The sequence below is a fragment of the Lontra canadensis genome, unplaced genomic scaffold (genome assembly GCF_010015895.1).
Source record: "Lontra canadensis isolate GAN:19392208 unplaced genomic scaffold, GSC_riverotter_1.0 scaffold124, whole genome shotgun sequence".
Lineage (NCBI taxonomy): Eukaryota > Metazoa > Chordata > Mammalia > Carnivora > Mustelidae > Lontra > Lontra canadensis.
In genome coordinates, this window is record NW_022631118.1 from 1401607 (window position 1) to 1426381 (window position 24775).

Consider the following 24775-nt stretch of genomic DNA (forward strand, 5'->3'; position numbering starts at 1 on the left):
GTCTTTCTCTCTGTATTAAGCTTGGGACCAGTCACTAATTGTTTATTGTCAGCACTTTGATGTTTATGTCACTTAGTTGTATAAAATCAGAGCACAGGGCCACTGAGGTACAGGTGATGGAACAGAGTGCCCCTGACAGGGATGGCGCAGGTGTTTATTGGTGCCCCCCCACCCCCCAGGTCACAGTGAGTGCTTGTTTGTCAGTGATGACCAGGTGTATTCAGATTAGGAAGGTACTGGGGCATGGGTCTCCATTGTTCGATTTGCCCACTGTCACAGGAATTTCTGAGTACAAAGCTATAAGCGTATAATCAAATAAATATATAGGCTGCTGTACAGTGTACCAGGGTTATTGTGAAACACCAGAGTTTCTTATAAGGAGAATTTTTTTACAGCAAGTATCTCACTCCCCCGGGGGTAAATACACCCTGTTTCAGAGAGACTTAAGTTAGTGGATCATTAAATGATGCATGGAGGTTTAAGAAAGTTGAGCCCTGGGTGGCTCAGTCGGTTAAGTGTCTGGCTCTTGATCTCAGCTCAAGTCTTGATCTCAGGGTTGTGAGTTCAAACTCCACACTGGGCTCCATGCTGGGCGAGACTACTTTAAAAATAATAAACTGACAGTAGTACCATGTTTGAAATGCTATGTTTTGTCAAGTGTTTCCTTTGCTAAATTTTCTTTCTCTCAGTCACTGCACTCTAGGTTGACCCAGTGTATTAGGAAGGAAAATGAGAAAAGAAGCCCCTTGGATCACAGGGCAAGGGAAGCAGTGACTGAGGCCTGGACTCAAATACTGTAGTTCTGGATAGGAGTCCACAGTGTATTTGCTGTGTGACTTTGGAAAGTTACTTAATTCCTCTGAACTGCGCTTTCCTCCCTCTTCAGTGGGCTTGTGATGGTTACCTGAAACAACACAGAGTACATGTTCTATGTCCGTATGTAGACCAGTGTCCGCTGCACAGCAGGAACGCGGTGGTGAGAATAACGGAGGGCCTCCTACGTGCCTGGTGTCTGTGTGTGGGGGATACTGTGTTCGGTTTTGACAGTAACCCAGGGAAGGAGGTGTTTGATGTGTGAGGAGCCTGAGGAATTCAACGTCTTGGTCGGGAATTCAAATGGGGGTCTGAGTGTGAAGCTCCTAGCCTTCCCATCCCATCACACTCCCTGGCCCAGGGGAGAGTACCTGGTCGAGAGTGGGTGCTCAGCATCTTCTTTCTTTCTTTTTCTTCTTTTTTTTTTTTTTTTAAGATTTTATTTATTTGACAGAGATCACAAGTAGGCAGAGCAGCAGGCAGAGAGGGGAGAAGCAGGCTCCCAGCTGAGCAGAGAGCCCGATGCGGGCTCGATCCCAGAACCCTGAGATCATGACCTGAGCCGAAGGCAGAGGCTTAACCCACTGAGCCACCCAGGCGCCCCTCAGCATCTTATTTCTTAGAGGAATGACTGAGGCAAGAGGGGCAGAGTGCTGGTGAGTTCTTGGAGAGAAGTAAGTCCTCGTCTTCGCTGGGGGGAGCATCAGGTGACCAGCATTCCCCTCAGGGCCTGGCACACATCCTGCCCAGAGCCCTGTCTGTGCTTGCTGCTTCACTGGGCCACAAGCTACCTCCCCAGGTCACTTTGACCATGTGTGGGCCTTGGATCCTTCTCTGGCTGTTGAGAAGAGGGCTGTGGGCCTGGTTAGTGATGATGGGAGTTGTGGCCCTACTAAGTGACTGAGCTCTAACTAAGCTGCAGGATGGTGGGCTGGTCTCTGCATCAGTGCTGGGTGCTGGCTGTCCAGAGGCTGAGGAAGGTCCTTTCCCTCCCCTTCTACTGCCTTTCTCCCTCTTCCCTCCCTTGCCCCACCCAGTTCATCTGTCCTCCAGTACATTAGCTTCTTTAAAGGGTTAATACCTTTCAGTCTTACTACTGAGTCTTAGAGGTAGCTGATTTCAGAAGTGAGGACTTGGTGAGCGAAGTCCATGTGTGGTCATATAGGCAGTGTCTGGACATATGGGATACAGGGGTGTGGAGGGGGCAGACAAGGAGTGGATGTGGTATTGACAGCAGGCTGGGGCTAGAGAAATGGCAGGAGGTGAGTGAGAGTGGTGTTTTCTCAGTTTTGTTGAGGGTGTCACCTGGCCAGGTCCGATGTTTCTTTTTCACGTGGGGAACGACATTGGTTCGGGGCCAGGCAGGGAATTGTGTTCCGCCCTGTGTGGAGCTGCCCCAAATTGAATAGGATCTGGTTGCCTCTCAGCCACTTTAAATAAGCCACTTAATAGCCTGCGGATCTTGCTAAATGCTGATCCTGATAGAGTAGGGCCAGGCTGGGGCCCAAGATTCTGAATTTCTTCTGTTTTTTAAAAAGATGCATTTCTTTATTTGAGAGTGAGAGCCTGGGCGTGGGGGGAGGGGCAGAAGTGGAGGGAGAATCCTGAAGCCAACTCCCTGCGGAGTGCGGAGCCCCACCCTGGCCTCCATTCCCCCACCCCTGCACCACGAGCTGAGCTAAAACCAAGAGTTGGCCATTGAACCGACTGAGACCCCCCAGACGCCCCAAGATTCTGCATCTCTAAGAGATCCTTGGATGCTGGTGAGTTCCACGGTCCACATGGCATTCCTTGCCGTGGGCTGGCAGCTGGGTGTCAGTGTGCCTGCCGAGTGTGATTGTGGTTAGTGCCAGTAGGGCTGTGCCTCAAGGGCCAGGTGGCCGGCCAGAATTTTACTGGAGAAGAGATGTGGCTCTTACGGCCCTCTGACAAAGGCTTTTCCAGAGTGTGCATATTACCCCAACCTGCTGAGGGCTGGCCTACATATTTCTAAAAGGTATTCATGTGTCTGGATTGGTAGTGCTTCTATTTGGAGCCTCCTTAGTCTTTTTTTTCTCTTTAGTGATTCACCCATCATCTGTCAATGCCGGTTCTTAGCAACCAGTTCACACATTTGCTCAAGTGTAAATCACTCGTAACTGACCTTCCTCCAGGAAAGCTGGTGTCCTCAGTGGAACTAAGCTGTGGAACATTAGGCTCAAGGCTCAATTCAGCTGTGCACTGGAGTTGGCAATCTTTAGGAACACCTACCTGATATCGCTAAGTCACCAAGGCAGTGCCCAGCCTTGCCCACATGCACCTGCTTTGCCATGTCTTATCAGTAGTGGACAAGGAGGAGGGAGAAGTAGTTATTTCAGCCCTGTCTAGCAGTGGCTGGTAGCCATTGTAAGCACCCCACTTACTTATAACCTCAGACTCACACTTTGGCATTCCCAGGATCCTGCTGTGATCGTGAATGTCAGTTCGTGGGTGTGGGCTCTGATGAGGTCCCCTGAAGTTTTTTGGTTCACAGTCCTTGGTGATGGTTACTAATCTCTCATTGTAACTCCACTGTGCTCGGGAAGCTGTGATATTTACAAGAACTGTCATCCCCCACTACCCCCACTTCCTTTCTTGGTTTCCTAAGCGTTCATACCTGCCTTATACTACATAGCCTTCTTTTCTCTTCCTTTGACCGTAGTTTAGAAAAGATTTTTTTTTTTCAGTGAAACGTGAAGTTATCATCTTTGGTGAAATAAATTTCTGCTTTGAATGTTCAGCATACGATTTGAATGTTTATTCACCTCTGAAGCTAGTCTACCACTCAGAGCTGGGAGCTGTTGCAGAAGCAGTGTACAAGCAGGTGAGTGCTGCCAACGTTGCAGGACACACAGGCGGGGCTGGTCTTGTGGCTGATCACTCATCTGCCAGGGCCTCTGAAAAGCAAGAAATCAAGTCAAAATTCCACATCCGCCATCCTCCCAGTGCCATCAAAGATGGCTTTGCTTCCAGTTTTGATGTCAGAAGTGGTGCGTTGTAGTGCAGGGGGAGAGCCCGATATTGGCCTTGGAGTGTGCGGTGTGTGGCTTGGGCTTGTCACCTGAAAGCTGAGTCTTGGTTTCCTTATCTGCACCTCGACTTGAAAGCCCTGCTTCTGCCTCCCTCACGTGGTTGGTGGGGAGTGGAGGCTGGGGCCATGTTGGTTAGGGACGTGATTTGCAGGTGGTCCTGTGCTTCCTTTGCCCCCCCCCCCCATCAGCAACAGATTGGGTGGTTTCTTTCTACATGCCAAGAAGGGATTCACAACAAAACCTAGAAACCTTGGCTTAATTCTAATTGTAGCACTAATTCCTTTTGTTTATGAAGCAAAGTTATCTAGTGAAAGTACTTAACATCAAATAATTTTATGCTATCAGAGTGGGTGTTAGCTCCATTTTATGGTTAGGAAATTGGGGTTCCCTGGGGCCCCAGAGGTAGTTAATGTGCTACTTCTTGAAATAGTGTGTTCCTGGAATACAAAGGCTGTGCTCACCCCACTTCCTAGCCACTCACAAATCCCACCAGCCCGCTCTCTGGCAAACATTTGGGAAAGAGGAATTAGAAGCTTTTTAAGACTGGTAAGGGAAGAAGACATCTATTGTGTCACCCATAGGCTGGGCTCACATTTGGGACTCCAGAGAAACTGAAATGACCTGACTGGGGCAGGGACTTACCGTTGGCCTCTTCCCAGAGGATGTCTTGAAGAAACTTCCCCAGCGCCTGGCCATGCTGGTGGTACTGAGCCCCAGACAGCTTGATTCCAACATCAAAGGGAGTGTTGAACTAGGAGGAAGGGCAAGGAAGACCCAGAAGGTGTCAGAGGTCACATGCTCCCAAACCCACTGTCCTCCTAAGGGCAGTGGCTCTGAGGGTCTCAGCATGGGGCAGGGAGGGCACAGGGCCTGTGGCCCAGTGAGCACCACTGTGGGACAGCTCAGCCAGCTTACCCTGCCGTCTTAGGTCAGTTCTTCCTTGCCCCTGCCATCTTGAGGAGACTTAGCTTGTATCCTTTCCTTACCTTTAGTGAGGTTGCTCACAGAAGCTGCGGGGCTCCCTAGGTTACTCCCACTCCGCCTTGTTTAATTTTGGAAGACATAAGGTAGAGTCACCAATGGCAGAATTTCAGGGTCCGGTAGAGACTGGGAGGATAGTGGGTCTCCCCAGTGTCGTAGCACTAGCCTGGGTGGTGGTCTCTGGCCCTCCACTGCCTCCCCCGCCCCCATCCCCCGCAGCTGTTCTTCCTGTCAGGGGCACAGGCCTTTCCTTGTTCCTTGGAAAGTCAGATAAGAAGCCGACCTTTCCCTGGAAAGATGCTTTGAGCCAAGTGCTTTCTTCTCTCTGTGCCTCTGTCTCTTCCCTCCTACAGGGAGAGCACCCCATTTTCCTTACTTTCTCAGCACTCTCGGAGATGGCTTAATGATGCTCAGAGCTTTGGGAAAATGGGAAAGAGCTCTCTTTGCAGCCACATCATGGTTTTCGCCCCAGGAGGGCAGACAGTAGCAGACAGTGGCTCCTCAGGCTCATCTGTTCTGTCGGGGATGAGTAGCTGCCTTGGCACCTGGCACCTGCGTGCTGGTCACTCTGATGTCTGAATGAGTCACTGAGGAATCTTAGTGCTGGGAGGGAGCCTTCGGTCATTGGTCCTTCCGCCCCCTGCCCTCAGACAGGAGGCCTGGAGAGGTTGAGGACTTGCCCGAGGCTGCAGGGTGGTGGTGGCCGGGGATGAGACTGAGGACTCCCACCTGTCCATCTGGGAACCTGTTCTGGTCCTGGTCCATGGCAACACCCGGCCTGGAGGCCCTGTGTCCACTGGGCCTGGCGAAGGTCTTGCCTCCACGCTGGGGACAGTTCCTGGGGCTCCCCACCTGGCAGGTACTGCTGTCATTCCTGTTTCACATGTGAGCAAAAGTGCTCCGAGAAGTTATGAAGAAAACAAATAGCTCGCTCCTGTTCCCTTGCAAATGTTTACCTTCTTCCTTGTCTCCATGGGGAAGGTGGAGGGAGTGGGGAATGACCTGGTTGGGTTTTGAGGGAACTCCAGCCCTTAAGTTCCCTCCCATCAGCCAGTACTCCTTTTTCTTCCTCCCTGCAGCTGGTAGTCAGAGGCCCGCGCAGACTTCTTGAGAACCACGTGAGCCCCGATCTGAGGGCCTGCTGGCTGTTGCAGCACCCTAGAACTGGGTGGCAGGGGCATGGGAGAGGCAGCCTGGCAACTTTTTGGGGAGAGGTTTGCTTCTGGGGACTCAAAAAGGCCCATTTCGCCCCAGCGCCTCATCTGTTCTGTTGGGGATGAGGGGCAGGGGAAGGGATAAGACTTAGTCTCAGAAGTCTTCCAGCTCTGAAAGTCCATTTCAGGGGGACCACGTTTCGGGGAAGGTAGAGGGCCCAGGGTGGGGGAGATGGAACCGCAGCGCCAGAAGGGGCTTAGGGAATGTGTCCTGAGCCTCGCAGCCGAGGGGGCAGGCCTCTCCACCTCTGGCAACCCCAGTGCACCTCCCAGACAGCTCAGACTTCGGGTTCTGGTGGAGGTGGTGGGGGCTGTCTCCTCCAAGGCCAGCCTTCCTGGGAATTGGAAACTTCTGGTTGTCCCAGCCTTACCTTGCATCACCAAGCTGGCAACACCTCTCCCCTAGGTCTGTCTGGGCAGACCGAGAGCTAGGCCGAGTGGGGCGAGTGCCAGCCGCCCGGGGCTGGCAGTCTTATCAGGGAATTCCCCGGTTTTAGTGTGAGAATTTGCAGGACTCAGAATGGGAATGTGGTGGGTTAGGGATCTTACACGTGGCATGGAGGAGGCACCTAGGACATCCCTAGGTTCTGGTGAGCGTCAGAGCGTGTGTTGGGAGTTCGTCCTCGATAGAAGAGGCTGGTGGGTAGGGAGGGAGGCCAGGCAGGATGCGCTTCAGCTTCTCAGACTAGAAGAGCCAAATGGGGGTGCTCTCGGGCTGCCGAGTAGGCTCCGTTGGGCAGGCCAGAGGGGAAGGGGGGCTCAGGAGCTGGGGTCAGCCCCGACTTTGGGCCCCACCTCTGCCACACACTGGCTGTGGCCCCTCAGGCCCATGGGTTCACCTGTCTGAACTTCGATCCTCATCTATACAGTGAGGGCAACAATGTCAGACCTCCTTACCTCACAGGCTGTTGTGGAGACGGAATGGTGTATAATAAGGGTAAGACAGTCTGTAAATGCAGTATCGGTCAGTGGGCACAAGCAGTAGAGGGATCACCATTATTCAGTACTCCCCCATGGGAATTCTGGTGTCACTGCATGGAGACGTCTGTTGCCACCTGAATGCTTGGCAGAGCCATTCCCTGAACCACAGCCAGCCTTCCAGGAAATCCCTTCACTGCCTCTCTGCGCTAATCTCCCCCTTTACTTCCAGACGTTCTCCTTGTCCCGTGCAAGATTTGTTGGAGCCCAAACAAGTACAATCGATCCTGTTTTGTCTACAGTTGGGGATGGTGAGTGGCTGCCAGAGACAGGGTAGCGGTAGCTGGCCTGTCCAGGGTGCCGTTTGGGTACGCTCCCGCCCCGGGGAAGGTCAGAGAGGCCCCTGGGCCAACCAGACAGTTTTCTGTGGGGAAACATCTTCAGTCTGTGATCAGCTGATTATTCCTCTGCTGTCTGTCTCTTGGCACCATGTTTGCTCTCTTTTGAAATTACCCGGTGTTAGCTAGCAGCCCTCTTCTCCCCTGCTCTTGGCTCCCAGTCCTTTCCCATTCCATTGTAGCAAAGTCACTGCTCTTAGACACTTGCCTCTTAATGGGAAAAGACCTGGTAGAGCCCAGTTCAGAGTCAACTCTCTTCATACGATTTTACATTTCTTAGTGAGTGAGTGGGTCGGTCCCTATTCCTAGCTTCCCCTCCGCTTCCCCCGCCTTCCCCACCCCCTCTATGGCCACAAAAACAGAGCTGCAAGGGGGAACCAACCCGGATCTCCAGCTCATCCTCTGCCCCTTCCACTTGACTTGTATCTTCTGGGCGGAGTGAACCTTCGAGAGCTCGAGGCTGCACTTTGGCTGGCGGCTTCTTGGACTCCTTTCTCTGCTGGAAAGAGGTATTCGCTTAGGGTCCTAAGCCCCTTAGACTTGCAGGGCCAGAGGAAGGTGTGAGGCTCTGGTCAGACCCAGAGGTGTCCCGGGTACTCTCGGAGAAAGCCGAAGCCCAGAGACCTGGAGCCACTGCCCAGGTCACAAAGCACACAGCTGGCTGTGATGTGGCAAGGTGGGAACAAGAGACCCCAGTCTGAATGTGGGGCTTTGTGGGGAGACATTTTACCTGGACTTTCTGGTGTTCAGGGCTCAGGAAGCTGGAGCCCGCCAAGGCCAAGTCCATCCAAAGCATGCTGAAGAGCAGCAGGCGGCACAGGGTCCCCAGGGAGGGCATGGTGTCTGGCAGGCCTGGAGGAGAGAGGGTCTTCAGGCCCGGTGCCCTGCTGTCTCTCCCTGTGGCCCAGACCTCGCCCGGGTAGGGGCCCAGCAGATGGGGTGAGGGGACTTGGCCCCAGGATGTCCCACCGCTCCTAGAGGGGCTCCTTGTGCCCACCTCCCCCAGGTAGCGAATTGAAGGATATGAAGGATATGCACTCCCAGGCTGTGCAGCAGTGGGACTCCCCATATTTGTCCCAGGCCCCCAGGAGCTTGTGCCAGGTTTCTTAATGAAAGGTCATGAGGCTGAACCTCATGGGGATTTGGGGGGAATCCAGCTGTCTCTGAGCAGCCAGGCGGCCCCGAGTTTTGCAGTGCCCGTACCCCTTGGTTGAGATGGGCCTGTGAATGGCCCACAGTCAGAATAAGTTAAGCCCGTGAGCCCACACACAAGAGTAGAGAGAGTGCCTACCTGAGGCTTCTGGTGGGGTGGTGGCCAGTGGCTGCCTGGTCCTTATGTAGGAAGCCCTGTGTTTGTTTTAAAGTAGCAACTCCGTCCTAACTTCTCGTGGCTGCTTTACATTCCTTGGGAACTAAAAATGCTTGTGTGCTCTGGGTGGAAGTCAACAGTGGAGGTCAAAGGCCCAGAGAGATTGCTGGGTTGGCTCGGGCTGGTGCACCTGCTCCAGTGTCCCCAGGTGGGCCCTCCCTGGGTTCAGGTGGGAGGGAAGTTAGTGGCTCGGGGTTGGGTGGGGGTGCGCGGCGCTAGGTGCTAGGCTAGCTTTGCTCCTCTCTGCTTTGCTGCTTGCTCCCCCTTCTGAAATTCCCTTCCTTCCTGGGTAGAACAAGGGGATGGCCACTTGAGTTGTAAGCGCTTGTCTATTCCCGACACGCTGTTCTCTGTGATTGATGCTGCTCTGGCTCCCATCGCTCTCTCGGGCTCACAGGGGGCCTGGCTCCTGTAATTCTCCTGCTGCCCCAGCCAGGGCATTCCCACGATACATATGAGGAGTCTGCCAGGAGGGGTGACAGCTCGGGTCCCTGACTTGTCCTCTCCCGGGAGCAGGGCTAGGGCTCATCTCTGGCAGCGGCTATGCCCGTCATTTCTTCTGGGTGGCACTCGCTGAGCCAGCTTGGGGCTCCTAACTCACGAGTTGGCTTGCCTCCCCTTCCCCCAGGGAGGCTCCCAGAGGGAAAAGACTGGACCCGGCGGCAGAGGGGCCGTGGCCCAGGACTGGCACAGGTGACTACTGCTAAGTTGACGGGCCCCAGGCAGGCCATCAGGAAACCCCCTTGCGCCAGGGCGGCTCCTCAGAGTGGTTTTGAGGATGACCTGAGGTGATGGTGTGCAAATCCTTCATAACCTCTGAGGTATCCTGCACGTGACAACCCCTTGTGATCTGGGCCCGCAGGGCTTGCAAGCATATGCCACGGTCCCATGTTCTCGGATGGAAGTTCATTAACGTCGTGGGGCATTGCTTACCCATCTGGAGAGCTTCGTCTCATTGGATGCCCAGGCGGTGACTCCTAAGGGCTGAATGAATTGTCTACCCAGAGATTTAGCATTCCCGAGGAGGAACTCACTTCAAGCTGGGGCTGGGAGCTGAGAGGTTAGGAAGGGCTCCATGAAAGAGGCAGACAGTGGAGATGGAGCAAGCGCACCCCCGCAGGCAGAGCGGCAGGAGCCAAGGTGAACAGAAGGCATGGGCGTAGAGCATTTGAGGCAATGATAGGAAAGCTGGCTGCCTTGGGCGAGGGTGTCAGTGGGGGAGGTCATCAGGAAGGGCCTAGAAGGTGGTTCAGGGTCAGGTTCTGCATGGCCTTGAAGGCTGCTGCTAGCCCAAGGAGTTCGGGCTTTATCTGCAGGAGGGAGGCCCCTGAAGGTTCTTGAACAGAGGAGTGACAGAACTGTAGAATACAAGAGTTGGAAAGACCTTGAAGAGCTGGGAGGCTGACTGTTGATTCCACTGAAGGAGCCCTGAACACCAGAAAGGCCCTACTCTCCTCAAAGCCACACACCTTCAGTGGCAGTGCCGGCTTTCCAGTTTCCTGGCTGCTGGCCGGTGCCTTCCCTGATAGGCCATCCGGATTCCACAGCAAACATGCTGTTCTAGGGAAATCCATCTGTTCTGAGTGGGGTGGGTGGGGTCAGAGGAGCCAGTTAGGATATTGAGGCAGTAGACAGCTGACCAGCAAATGACCGGGCACCCAACTTAAAGGGGGGCACTGGGCCCTTGCTGAGACAAGGGACAGTGGGAGGGGCTGGACGAAGCCCCTTAGAAGTACCTCTTGCTGGAAACCATCTCGCCAGCCTGCTGTGGGGGCTGGAATTCCTCCTTTAGCCCCAGCAGAATGCAACGGTGTCGCCAGGAAACCTTTACCCTTGCTGTCCACCTGAGCTTAGACCTCTTGGCTCAAGGGTGTGGAGAAATAGGGAGTTCTCAGAGAAACTTGTAGCTTTTTCAGAGCCCCTTCTCCCAAAGCAAAACCAAATAAATCCTGCCCCCCAACCCCCCAAGCCAACTATGGTGACCAGGCACCTGCTGAGTCACGAAGCCTTCACTTAATCCTGACCCTGGAGGCGTCTGAACACAGGATCTGCCAGTGTTGATCTTAGATAAGTCTGCCAGCCAGCAAACACCCCTGCTCGCTCTGTTATCTTTGGGGAACAGAGAGGTGGCCTGTGTGTTGGAAATGACTGACACCACATACCACGGAGTCGAGGTTGGTTGGGGGAGGAAGGAACATCTGATGGATGCCAGAACTGTTGAGGAAGGAGCCAGGTGGCACCCAGAACTTTCCTCACTGCCCACTCACAGTCGTGGGAGTGGGGGCAGGTGTGGGGTGGGGAATGCATGCACATCGGAATCAAGAGGAGTTTGGAGGAAGACGGTGTGACTGGGATGGGGGCGGTGAGGGGTGGGGAAGGACTAACTTTTCCCAGGCTCATTTTCCTCCTTATTCCTTTCAAGTGTGGATAACACCAAGGCTGGTTTGGCCCCTCCTTGTCCTGTGTCTTTCTCAGAATTGCGCAGGTACTCAGTGCACATTGGTTCCTCTGGGCTGCCTGCTGGTTGGTGATTTCCTTCCCATTGTGGGGCCTTGAGGGCCTGCCTTAAGAATGGGTGAGAAGCACTTACCATCTTTGAATTAATTGCTGTATGTAAATGGTACCTGAGAACCAGTTATCTTTATACACTTTCTACTGTACTTTCATTTCTACTGACAATGAGTTGGGCTTCGGTAGCACTGATTTCATCAATTTGGCCAACCCTACATTTTTGGGATTGTAGAAAGGTTTTTGCTTTTTGGTGATGGGGTTGCAGATAGGGTTTTGTTTTGTTTTGGTTTTGGTGGGGTTTCTTTTTTGTTCTGGCTTCTGTAACTTTTGGATCAGCATTGTTCAATAGAAAATATCAAGTCAGCCTCAAGGAGCCTCATAAGTAATTTTAAATTTCCTAGGAGTCACATTAAAAAAATGTAAAATCAGGGCGCTTGGGTAGCTCTCTGCCTTTGACTCAGGTCATGATCCCAGGGTCCTGGGATTGAGCCCCGTATCGGGCTCTCTGCTCAGCAGGGAGCCTGCTTCTGCCTCTCTCTGCCTGCTGCTCTGCCTACTTGTGATCTCTGTGTCAAATAAATAAAAAAATCTTAAAAAACAACAACAAAAAAAGTGAAATCAATTTTAATATACTTTATTTAATATATCCAAAATACCAGTTTGACATGTAATCAATAGAAAAGTGATTAGTGGGATATTAGACACTGCTTTTCTTTTTACTAAATCTTCAAAATTCAGGGCACCTTACATTTTCCAGCACAACTCCAGGCACAGTAGCCACACACATGCTTTAGTAGCTGCATGTGGCTTATGGCCACTGCACTGGACAGCCAGCTGTAGATAATCACAAGTGTCATTTTTGCAGCTTGTATGGCCTGAGCCACGCTCTTTCATGCCTCCTGCCATCCAAGCAGGGTCTTTCCCACTGAGGCTTCCCGTTCTCCTGCCATCATGGAGTCTTTTCCCCTATCTTCAGTCTTACTTCCCAACAACTTCTGCTCTCAGCCTAAAAGTATGCCTTGGTCTCTAATCCTGGAAAGGCCTGTTTGGCACTGGTCCCTCTTCCCCTCACCCTATGTAACCTCTAGGCATAACTTCTTTCCCTTTTCTTGTATCCCATCCTTAGTGTGCTCTGGGCCCTCAGAACTCGAGTACACGCCCATCTCCACTGTGCTCAAGCTGTTTTCCCTGCATTGCGGGCAGTGTAGCTCTAGTTCAGGGACCACTGAGAGCCAGGGGATCTCTGGCTGAGGACTTTATAAGACCTTCTGATGTCATCTGTTGGGTGCGGGTCAGTGTTGGGCTGCACTGAAATTGTGGGGAAGTTTATTAAGAATGCTGTTTTGTTTTTGTTTTTGTTTTTCCAAATGCCTGATCCTCTAAATCTGATGTAATAGATTTTAGAACTGAGTGGGGCCCCAGAATCTGAATTTTTATAAGTTTTAATTTAAATTCCAGTTAGTTAATTTACAGAGTAATATTCATTTCATTTGTACAATACAGTGATTCAGTACTTCCATATGTCCCCTGGTGCTCATCACAAGTGTCCTCCTGAATCCCCATCACCTATTTCCCCCATCCCCCCACCTCCCCTTTGCTAACCATCAGTTTGTTCTCTATAGTTAAGAATCTGTTTCTTGCTTTGTCACTCTTTTTCCACCTTTGCTCATTTGTTTCTTAAATTCCACGTATGAGTGAAAATACTTCATATTTGTCTTTCTTGGACTTATTTTCCTTAACATTATACTCTTGAGTTCCATCCATGTCCTGGCAAATGGCAAGATTTCATTCTTTTTTTTTATAACTGAGTAATATTATGTTACAAACACATATACCACATCTTTATTCACTCATTAGTGGATACTTGGGCTGTCTGCATAATTTGGCTATTGTAGATGATGCTACATCAGGGTGCACATATCTCTATCAATTAGTATTTTTGTATTCTTTGGGTAAATATGCAGAAGTGCTATTGCTGGGTCATGGGGTATTTTTATTTTTAACTTTCGAGGAAGCTCTATACTGTTTTCCAGAGTGGCTGTACCAGTTTGCATTCCCACCAACAATGTAAGAGGGTTCCCCTTTCTCCCCACCCTCACCAACACCTGTTGTTTCCTTTGTTGGTGATTTTAGCTATTCTGACTGGTGTGAGGTGATGACTCACTGTAGTTTTGATTCACATTTCCCTGATGGAAAGTGATGATGAATATCTTCGGTGTCTGGTGACCATCTGTATGTCTTCTTTGGAAAAATGTCTGTTCATGTCTTGTGCCCATTTTCCTTTGTTTTTTGGGTATTGAATTTATAAGTTCTTTTAATTAATTTGACAGAGCGTGCACACACTAGCACAGTCAGGGGTCGTGGCAGGGAGAGGGAGAGGGAGAAGCAGGCTCCCCACGGAGCAGAGAGCCCATTGTGGGGCTTGTTCCCAGGACCCTGGGATCATGCCCTGCATTGGGCTCTAAGCTCAGAGGGGAGTCTGCTTCAAGATTCTCTCTCTCCCTCTGCACTCCCTACCCCCACTACTCGCTTGTTCTCTCTAAATAAATCAATCTTAAAAATAAGTTCTTAATTTATTTTGGATACTGATCCTTTATCAGTTATGTCATTTACAGATACCTTCTCCCATTCTGTAGGTTGCCTTTTAGTTCCTTCACAGTGCAGAAACTTTATTTTGATGTAGTACCAATAGTTTTTAATTTTGTTTCCCTTGCCTCAGGAGACATACCTAGAAAGAAGTTGCTATGGCCAATGTCAGAGAAATTACTGCCTGTGTTCTCCTCTAGAATGTTTATGGTTTCAAGTCTCACATTTTATCCATTCTGCATTTATTTTTGGCGTGTAAAGTATGGTGTAAGAAGGTGGTCCAGGTTCATTATTTTGCTTGTTGTCAAGTTTTCCCAACACCTTCTGTAGAAGAGTCATTCCTTTCCACTCTGGATATTTTTTCCTGGTTTGTTGAAGATTAACTGACCATATAATTGTGGGTTCATTTCTGGGTTTTCTTTTGTTTTCATCGATGTACAGGTCTTTTTTTTCTTTTGTGCCAGTACCATACCATTTTGAACACTTCAGCTTTGTAATAACTTGAAGTCTGGAATTGTGATGCCTCCAACATTTTATTTTTCAACATTGCTTTGGCTATCTGGGGTCTTTTTTGATTCCAGTACAAATTTTAGAATTGTTTGTTCTAGCTCTGTGACAAATGCTGTTGGTACTTCGATAGGGATTGCACTGGATATGTACTTTGGGCAGTATACACATTATAATATTTGTTCTTTCAGTCCATGAGTGTGGAATGTCTTTCCATTTCTTTATGTCATAAATTTCTCTCATCAGTGTGGTATAGTTTTCGATGTACAGGTCTTTCACCTCTTTGGTTAGGTTTATTCCTAAATATCTTATTGTTTTGGTGCAGTTGTACATCGGATTGATTCCTTAACTTCTCCTTCTGCTGCTTCATTATTGGTATATAGAAACGCATTAGGTTTCTGTACATTGATTTTGTATCCGGTGACTTTACTGAATTCACTTATCAGTTTTAGCAGTTAATTTTGGTGGAGTCTTCGGTGAGTTTTCTGAGTATCATGTCATCTGCACATAGTTAAAGTTTGACTTCTTCCTTGCTTATTATGCCTTTTATCCTGTTGTGGTGAGGACTCCATTACTGTGTTGAATAAGATGGTAAGAGTGGATATCCCTGTCTTATTCCTGACTGTAGAGGAAAAGCTTTCAGGTTTTCCCCTTTTAGGTTGATATTAGCTATGGTTTTATTAAAAAAAAATGACTTTTATTATGTTGAGGTATGTTCTCTCTAAACGTACTTTGTTGGTTTTTATCATGAATGGGTGTTGTACTTTGTCATTTGCTTTTTCTGTATCTGTTGAAATGATCATATGGTTCTTATCCTTTAGTAATGTGATGTCTCGCATTGATTGATTTGCAAATATTGAATCATCCTTGCAGCCCAAGGATAAATCCTGCTTGATTGTGGTGAGTAATTATTTTAATGTATTGTTCAATTTGGTTTGCTAGTATTTTATTGAGAATTTTTGCATCTAGGTTTATTAGGGATATTGGCCTATAGTACTTTTTTTTTGTGGCGTCTTTGATTTTTGTATCAGGGTAATGCTGGCCTCATAGAATGAATTTGGAAATTTTCCTTCTTTATCTATGTTTTGGAATAGTTTGAGAAGAATAGGTACCAACTCTTCTTTAATTGTGTGGTGGAATTTGCCTGTGAAACCATCTGGTCTATACTTCTGTTTGTTGGGAGTTATTGGATTACTGATTCAAGTTCTTTGCTGTGTAATCGGTCTGTTCAATTTCTATTTGTTCCTGTTTTCAGTTTTGGTAGAAATTTATCTAGGAATTTCTCCACTTCTTGTCCAATTTGTTAGCATATAGTTTTTTATAGTATTCTAATTTTTCTATTTCTGTGGTGTTGGTTATTTCTCCTCTCTCATTCGTGATATTATTTGTGTCCTTTCTCTTTTTTTGGGGGGTTAAGTCTGGCTAGAGGTTTATCAATTCTGTCATTTTTTTTTTTTTTTAAAGACCCACCTCCTGGTTTCATTGATCTCGTTTTTTTGGTTTGTTTCTTTATCATTTATTTCTGCTCTAATCTTTGTTATTTCCTTCCTTCTGCTGGCTTTAGGCATCATTAGTTGTTCTTTTTCTAGCTCCTTTAGGTGTAAGTTTAGGTTATTTGAGATTTTTCTCACTTCTTGAGGTAGGCCTGTACTGCTATAGTTTTCCCTCTTAGGACTGCTTTTGCTGCATCCCAAAGGTTTTGGACCACTGCGTTTTCATTTTCATTTGTTTCCATGTATCTAATTTCCTCTTTGATTTCCTGGTTGACCCATTCATTTTTAGTAGCATATTATTTAACGTCCAAGTATTTGTGGTCTTTCCAGATTTTTCCTTGTGGTTGACTTCTAGTTTCATAGAGTTGTGGTCAGAAAAGGTGCATGCATAGTATGACTTCAGTCTTTTTTTTTTTTTTTTTTTTTGTTAAGGCCTGTTTTGTGACCTAGGATGTGATCTAGTCTGAGGAATGATCCACGTGTACCTGAAGAATGTATATTCTGCTGTTTTAGGATGGAATGTTCTGAATATATCTGCTAAGCCCATCTGGTCTAGTGTGTTGCCCATTGTTTCCTTGTTTATTTTCTGTTTAGGTTATCTGTCCATTGGTAAATAAGGTATTGAAGTCTCCTACTATTATCGTGTTATCAGTTAGTTTGTTTATCCTTGTTTTATATATTTGGGTGCTCCCATGTTTGGTATATAAATATTTACCATTGTTATATATTCTTGTTGAATTGTCCCCTTTATTAGAAGTAGTGCCCTTCTCTGTCTGTTGTTATAGTCTTTGTTTTAAGGTATAAGTTGTCTGATACAAGTATTCCTACTCTGGCTTTCTTTTGATATCCATTTGCAAGATAAATGTTTCTCAATCCCCTCACTTTCAATCTGCAGGTGCTTTAGGTCTTAAATGAGTCTCTTGTCGGCAGCATATAGATGGGTCTTTTTTTTTTTTTTTTGATTATTCTGACACCCTATGCCTTTTGATTGGAGTGTTTATTCCATTTACATTCAAATTAATTATTGATACATATTTTTTTGCCGTTTAAGTACTTGTTTTATGGTTTCTGGAGATTTTCTCTGATCCTTTCTTGTCTTTATCTCTCATGTTTTGCTGATTTTTCTTTAGTGATATATTTGGATTTCTTTCTATTCTTTGCCTGTTTATTAGTGGATTTTTTTTTTAAGATTTTATTTATTTATTTATTTGACAGACAGAGATCACAAGTAGGCAGAGAGACAGGAGGAAGCAGGCTCCCTGCTGAGCAGAGAGCCAGATTCGGGGCTTGATCCCAGAACCCTGGGACCATGACCTGAGCCGAAGGCAGAGGCTTTAACCCACTGAACCACCCACACGCTCCTATTAGTGGTTTTTGATGCATAGTCACCAATAGGTTTGTATATAACTTCTTTTGCAAATAGCAGTCTGTTGATTATTGTTTGTTTGAACCCACTCTTTTCTCCTCCCCATGTTTTGGATATAACTATATTTTATATCCATGTATGTGTGTGTATGTGTGAGTTCCTTGATTGATTTTTAGAGAAATAGTCATTTTTACTGCTTTTGTGTTTCCTGCCTTTATACTTCCACTTTTAGTCTCTTCTTTCCACTCAAGAGAGTCCCCTTTAATATTTCTTGCAGGGGGACGCCTGGGTGGCTCAGTTGGTTAAGCGGCTGCCTTCAGCTCAGGTCATGATCCCAGCGTCCTGGGATCGAGTCCCACATCGGGCTCCTTGCTCAGCGGGGAGCCTGCTTCTCTCTCTGCCTCTGCCTGCCATTCTGTCTGCCTGTGCTCGCTCTCTTTCCCTCTCTCTCTGACAAATAAATAAAATCTTAAAAAAAAAAAACTTTAATATTTCTTGTAGGGCTGGTTTAGTGGTCATGAACTCCTTTAGTTTTTGTCTGTCTGGGAAACTTTTCTCTCTCCATTTTGAATAATAGCGTTGCTGGATAGAGTATCCTTGGACACAGATTTTTCCCATTCAGCACTTTGAATAGATCATGCCACTCCCTTCTGGTTTGCCAAGTTTGTTGAAAAGCCTCCAGCTAGCCCCTACAAGCTAGTTAATGACTTGATCAAGTTAATGACTTGATGCCTTTTTTTTTTTTTTAATAGTCTTGAGGTCTTTTATTTTCTTTACATTTATCATGCCATGAATTCATAGGGAATGGGTTCTAGCAGTTTGGGCTCCTTTCTGTTGGTTTTCACAAAGTGTGCTTCTCTGGGTGGAGCAGACTGACGTTTCAGTTGAACCCAGCTACCTTTCTCTTTGGCTTCCTTCTTTTTCTGATCATTTTCCTTCACACACTTCAGGAAGCTATCTTGGCACTTTGAATGTTTAATATGCTCAACGTGTACATTAATTCTCTTGGCAAGAATCTTTCCCCTTAATTTGTTTGTTTACAACAATGCCAGCAGCATGCTGAGTAACACTGTAGACTCTTCCAGTTTTGCCATTGTAACATTTGTGGGGCATTCCCTTTTGAACAGTGCCCATCCCTTGATGTCCCCAATATCACCTTTCTTGTAGATTTGCATGTATGTGGCCAAAGGAACAACTCCACGTTTTCTAAAAGGCCTAGAGAATATATAACAGGTACCTCTCCTCTTTCCCTTTGTGTTGGTCATTTTGGCAAATTGCTGGAAGATGGCGGTTCTGGCCAAAAGGCTGTCTTGATGCTTTAAGATTTTTTAAAATCATTATTGTTTACAAATTTGGTTTTAATACGTCCTGGTATGGGCTGCTTTTGTTGATTTTGATGGGAGTTCTCTGTGCCTCCTGGATTTGGAGGTCTGTTTCCTTTCCCAGATTTGGGAAGATTTTTAGCTATTATTTCTTCAAATGAATTTTCAGTCCCCCTTTCTCTGTTCTTCTTCTGGGACTCCTATATGAATGTTACTACATTTGATGGTGTCACTGAGTTCCCTAAATCTGTTCTCTTTTTGCATAATTTTTCTTTCTCTCAGCATCATTGCTTTCCATTACTTTGTCCTCTAGGTCATTAATTTGTTTCTCTGCTTCTTCCAGCCTGCTGTTCATTGCTTCAAGTGTGTTTCTAATCTCATTTACTGAACTCTGCATCTCTGATTTTTTTTAACTTTTATCTCTGTGGTAAGGGAATCACTAATGTCTTTTCTCAAACCCAATGAGTTTCCTTATGATTGTCACTTTAAATTCTCCTTCAGGCATGTTACTTCTATCTGTTTTGGTTAGGTCTCTGGCCTTGTTCTTTCCAGACGACCCAGAGCCCATGTTTGGTTGACCAGTCCTGTAAGTCTCTCAGTCTACAACAGTCCCCTACCCTCTCACCTCTTCCATCCCATCATTCATTTTATACAGCAGGCTATTTGTCCGGCAGTTTCCCACATTCTGGACTTAGCTGACCACTTCCTGGTGGCATTGTCTGACATGTTACTCTCCTGTCTGCTTCTCTAAACTGGTAGTTACACCTCAACACATAGTACCTTATGAACTTTTCACTTAGTGGACTTATGTACTATTAATTATTGTTGTCTATACTCATTGTTTCCTGGAAATCACAATGGTGATTTTCTATCTATTACTGCTTTCTACATTTATTAGCATTTTTCCTTCAATTATTTTGTTACTTTGATAAACAGTTTGTATAGAAAAGGCAAGATAAATGCAGGATTTAAAAAAAAATGTTTACTCATTTTCAAAGTAAAGTTGGTGTCTTAGCAACCTCCAAAGTTTTCTTCCTATCATAAATGCATGGATGGATTATTTTTTTATATAAGTGATTCAATCAATTATAGTCATTATTCTTTTAGATGCTTTCATATTTGATGTGTTGATTCCCATTTATTTTTGACATGACTCTATAGTTTTTAACTTCCTTATTTTCTCCCAAAGAGAAATCCTGGGCTCATCCTGTGCATAAGATTAGAAATACATACTTTTTAGAAGGAGAAAAACAAGTCCTGAGTTCATACTGTTATTTGCAAATAAAATTTAAGGCCAGTATTTTCATTTCCTGGGTTTTATACTTAAATTTCTTTTCTTTATCCTGATAATCCTGTTTTCTAATTATCTTAATAAAATTACCATTAACTTACTTCATCTTACAATATCAACATAATATTCTCAAAATAAGAATACAATTACCAACCATAAAACTACTAAATGCAGCCTATTAGGGGTATACATTCAAAATGCTTTTAAAGTCACTTGAATATTTTCTCTGTGTGGCTATGGCATGGACTTTTAATTTTTTTTTTTCAAATTAGGGATTTTTTCTTTTATGACTTAATATTTTTGGAGTTAATTATTAAATATTACACGGCTCCAAAGTCAATGGTATAAAACAAGATGCAGAGACTACATCTTCCATCCCTGTCCCATCCACTCTTTTCTTCTTTTCCTCTATAGATAACTATTTTTATTGTGATTTTTTTTTGGCCCATTAGTTTTTTAGATGTGGACTGCTTAAATTTCCAAACGTTTGAGGATTTTTCCAGATACCTATTACTCATTTCTAGTTTACTTTCTTTATAGTCAAAGGATATGTTTTTTTATGATTTCAATTCTAATAGATTTGTTAAACTTTGTTTTGGGTTCAGAAATTGGGTCTAATCTTGATGAGTGCTCCCAAAGTACCTCAGAATGAGTTTAAATTTTGTTGGGTAGAATCTCTGTTAGGTCAAATTAAGTGATGATTGGCTGGCCAATGTATTTTGTAACTTGACTGAGTTTTGGGGTCTACTTGTTTTGTTACTGAGATAGAAATGTTGAAATCTCAAACTATAATTGTAGATTACTTCTGTTCAGTTCTGTCCATTTTGTTTTGCCTATTTTGAAGCTCTACTTTAGGTGCATATATATTTAGGACTGTTACGTCTTCTTGATGAGTTGAACCTTTTATTATTCTGACCATCTCTAGTCTTAATATATTTCTTGTTCTGAAGTCTATTCTATCTTTTTTTAAAGTCTACTTTATCTGAGGGGTGCCTGGGTGGCTCAGTGGGTTAAAGCCTCTGCCTTCAGCTCAGGTCATGATCCCAGGGTCCTGGGATCACGCCCTACATCAGGCTCTCTGCTCATCAGGGAGCCTGTTTCCCCCTCCCTCTCTACCTCTCTGCTTACTTGTGATCTCTGTCAAATAAATAAAATATAAAAAAAGTCTACTTTATCTGATATTAATATAGAAATTGAGCTTTCTTTTGATTAATGTTTATATAATCTTTTTTTTTTTCATATAATGTCCTTTGTTTTAAACTGTTTCTGTGTTTAAGTGTAAAGTGGGTTGCATATAAACAGCATATAGCTGGATCTGTTTTTTTTTGTTTTTTTTTTTTTCAAAGTCCATTCTGAGAATCTGTTATCAGGGGTCTTTCATTTGGAATGTTTAGTTAGACCTTTTATATTTATTACAATGACCTACAAAGTTTGGTTTAAATCTACCATCTCTGATTATTGGCCTTCAATTTGTCCCATCTATTCTTTCTTTTCTCCCCCTATCTGTTCCTTCCTCCTTTTCTTTTCTCTTTTCATAACCACTTTTGGATTAAATGTATTTTAGGATTTCCTGCTATCTTCACTACTGGCTTGTCAGCTATATTCTCTGCTTTATTCTTTAAGTGGTTTAGGATTTAAAAATAAAATTTCAACATAGTAAAGTATACCTTCAACAGATATGATAACCACTTCATAGACACTATGAGATCTTTATAACAGGGGTGCCTGGGTGGCTCCATGGGTTAGGCCTCTGCCTTCGGCTCGGGTCATGGTCTCGGGGTCCTGGGATCGAGCCCCATATCGGGCTCTCTGCTCAGCAGGGAGCCTGCTCCCCCCTCTCTCTCTCTGCCTGCCTCTCTGCCTACTTGTGATCTCTGTCAAATAAATAAATAAAAATCTTAAAAAAAAGATCTTTACAACAGAGTACTTCCAATTTCCCCATTTCCAATATTTGTGCTATTGTTACTACTGATTTTATTTCTACCTAAGTTGTAAGCCCACAATGCACTTAAAATAATACTTTTTGAGAGATAAAAGAAATGAGAAAAGAAGTGTAATAGTTACCCAGATATTTTCTATTCCTGGTGCTCCTTATTCCTTGGTATAAATCCAGATTTTCATCTGATACTATTTTCATTTTTCCTGAAGAACTTCCTTTGACATTTAAGGTAATGCAGTTCTGGTGATTTTTTTTTTTTTTTTTTTTTTGGCTTTAATTTGAAAAAGTCCTTATTCTCACTTTTATTTTGAAAGATGTTTTCACTAGCTATAGAATTGTAGGCTGATGGTCGTTTTTCAATTTTTTTCTTTCAGTACTTCAAAGATGTTTATTTTTATTTTTATTTTTTTTTTTAAAGATTTTATTTATTTATTTGACAGACAGAGATCACAAGTAGGCAGAGAAGAAGGCAGAGAAAGAGGAGGAAGCAGGCTCTCCGCAGAGCAGAGAGCCTGATGCAGGGCTCGATCCCAGAACCCTGGGATCATGACCTGAGCCGAAGGCAGAGGCTTTAACCCACTGAGCCACCCAGGTGCCCCAAAGATGTTTATTTTTCTTATAAAGATTTTTATTTATTCACTTGACAGAGATCACAGGCAGGCAGAGAAGCAGGCAGAGAGAGAGGAGGAAGCAGGTTCCCCGCTGAGCAGAGAGCTCGATATGGGGCTCGATCCCAGGACCCCGAGACCATGACCCGAGCCGAAGGCAGAGGCTTTAACCCACTGAGCCACCCAGGCACCCCAAAGATGTTTATTTTCTTAAACCTTGCAAAATTTCTGATGGAAGCTGCCTACCATTCTTATATTTGTTCCTCTGTATGTAGTTATGTCTCTTTTTCTCTGGCTGACTCTGATTTTTATTTATTTCAGCAACTTTATTATGGGGGTCGGTATGTATATTTAGTGTTCTGCTTGTGCTTCTCTGATTTTCTTGAATCTGTAGTTATAATTTTAATCCAGCTTGGAGAAATTTTAACTGTTGTTTCTTCAGGTATTTTTTTCTGTCCCCTTCTCCCCTGAAAAAATTTTTTTTTCTCCTTGGGACTCCAGTATACACATTAGACTACTCGATAGTATCCCACCAATCTTTTGATTGGTTCGTTATTTTAGTATCTTTTTCTCTATATGCTTCAGCTTCTATAATTTTATTGCTGTGTCTTCAGACTTACTGGTCTGCTGTACTGCACTACCTGCTTACTCCCATCCAGTGTATTTTTCACTTCCAGAAATTTCATTTGCAACTTTTTGATACCATTTTTCTTGTGTTCCTGTTCCCTTACATTTTTGAACATATTTAAAATAGCGGTATTTAAGGTCTTTATCTGCTAATCCCATGGTCTCCTTTAAAAAAAAAAAAAAGATTTTATTTATTTATTTGACAGAGATCACAAGTAGGTGGAGAGGCAGGCAGAAGCAGGCTCCCTGTGGAGCAGAGAGCCTGATGCGGGGCTCAATCCCAGGACCCTGGGATCATGACCTGAGCCGAAGGCAGAGGCTTAACCCACTGAGCCACCCAGGCGCCCCTCTCTACCAAATTTTTATCCTCTTCTGGTTATAGTCCTATTTTCCTGCTTCTTTGCACACCTGGTAATTTTGGATTGGAAGCTGGACATCATGTGAATTTTAGGTTTTCAAGTACTTAGTTTTTTTCCTTTAAAAAGTGGTGGGCTATGACCTGACACAAAGCAAAATAATTGTGGACCTCAAGGTTTGGTTTTATGGTCAGAGGAGCCTCTACTCTAGACCTAATTTAAGATGTATTATTAAGACATGATCTTTCTGGGGCGCCTGGGTGGCTCAGTGGGTTAAGCCACTGCCTTCGGCTCAGGTCATGATCTCAAGGTCCCGGGATCGAGTCCCACATCAGGCTCTCTGCTCAGCGGGGAGCCTGCTTCCCTCTCTCTCTGCCTGCCTGTCTACTTGTGATCTCTCTCTGTCAAATCAATAAATAAAATATTAAAAAAAAAAAAAGACATGATCTTTCTTAGGACTGTACCCAGTGCCCTATGTATTCTGAAGTTGTCGCATTCTGGATCTTGGGCACATGAACTCTTCCCACTCCTCTGTAAGTTCAAGAATTGTGTGGTCTGTTGGTTTCTGGTCATGTACGCAAGTAAGGATTTGGTCAGAGTATAGGAAATGCTTTCGCAGACCTAAGTAGCTTGCTCTGAGCAGCTCCTCCTCCTCCAGGATTCTGCTCGGTAGGTTCTAGCTTAGTCTTTCTGGACTCTGACCTCTGTTCTCTTCAACCTGACCACCAGACTCTCGATTGTCTCCCTGCCCTTTGGTCTGGAAGCTGCTCCTAGGCATTAAGCTGGGACAACTGGTACTCCCCTCACTTGTCTCCCTTACCCAAACACTGCCTATTGTCCTAAGCCCCTAAGTATTTGTTTCAGGTGTATTGTGTGGTTTTCTAGTTGTTTGTGGTATAAAAGAAACTTAGAGTTAGTACTCCTTCGTGTGTGGCAATGGAAATCTGTCTTTTTGAACTCATTTGTGAGACCTGTGAATCTTCTAGTTTTGACAGGTCTCATTGGCTTGCTGAGTTTTCTGTTCCAAGTGGATGAACACTTGATGGTCATTCTTGGGTTACCTGCCCATAGGACCATAAAAACTCCCCTCTTTCTTGCCTGTGCTGCTCCCACACCGGTATTATAGACGAGTGGTTTGGTCCTAATCCTCCACGTTCTAGGGTTTGAGGGACTACCTTAATGTCTGGAGGTTTCATTTCCTATCCCAGTTGCTTTGTTTTTGTGAAAGGATTAGAAATATTGTGGTTGCTACTGCTCTCTTACCCTAACTCTCTATACCTTTTAAATTACTTTTACATTTGTATCACTTGGGCTTGGCAAATGCCCTTGAAGATTGACACAACATGGTATTTCCACTCGATAAGCCTATTTTTGTGGTAACAAATTTGAGGGCTCTCAAGCCAGGAATGGTTAATGTATTACCACT

The 24775-nt window shown here is 45.3% G+C and overlaps 1 protein-coding gene and 1 pseudogene across 3 annotated transcripts; both read right to left on the reverse strand.

The window, feature by feature from the left end:
- Positions 1–3577: 3577 nt before the first annotated feature.
- Positions 3578–9173, reverse strand: GHRL (ghrelin and obestatin prepropeptide). Of its 3 annotated transcripts, none has more exons than XM_032841644.1 (5): positions 8666–9173; positions 8105–8226; positions 7757–7873; positions 4506–4614; positions 3578–3728 (listed from the first exon to the last, which is right to left on the reverse strand). In XM_032841644.1, exons 2-5 carry the CDS (start codon positions 8210–8212, stop codon positions 3709–3711), a joined length of 354 nt encoding a protein of 117 aa, XP_032697535.1. In that variant the 5' UTR covers positions 8213–8226; positions 8666–9173; the 3' UTR covers positions 3578–3708. The 3 variants fall into 3 exon arrangements, with proteins under 3 accessions (XP_032697535.1, XP_032697537.1, XP_032697536.1); XM_032841646.1 differs by having other exon boundaries at positions 7757–7870; positions 8666–9171; XM_032841645.1 differs by lacking the exon at positions 8666–9173 and adding an exon at positions 8578–8599.
- Positions 9174–17983: 8810 nt separating this feature from the next.
- On the reverse strand, positions 17984–18608 carry LOC116857499 (annotated as a pseudogene).
- Between the last annotated feature and the right edge of the window lie 6167 nt (positions 18609–24775).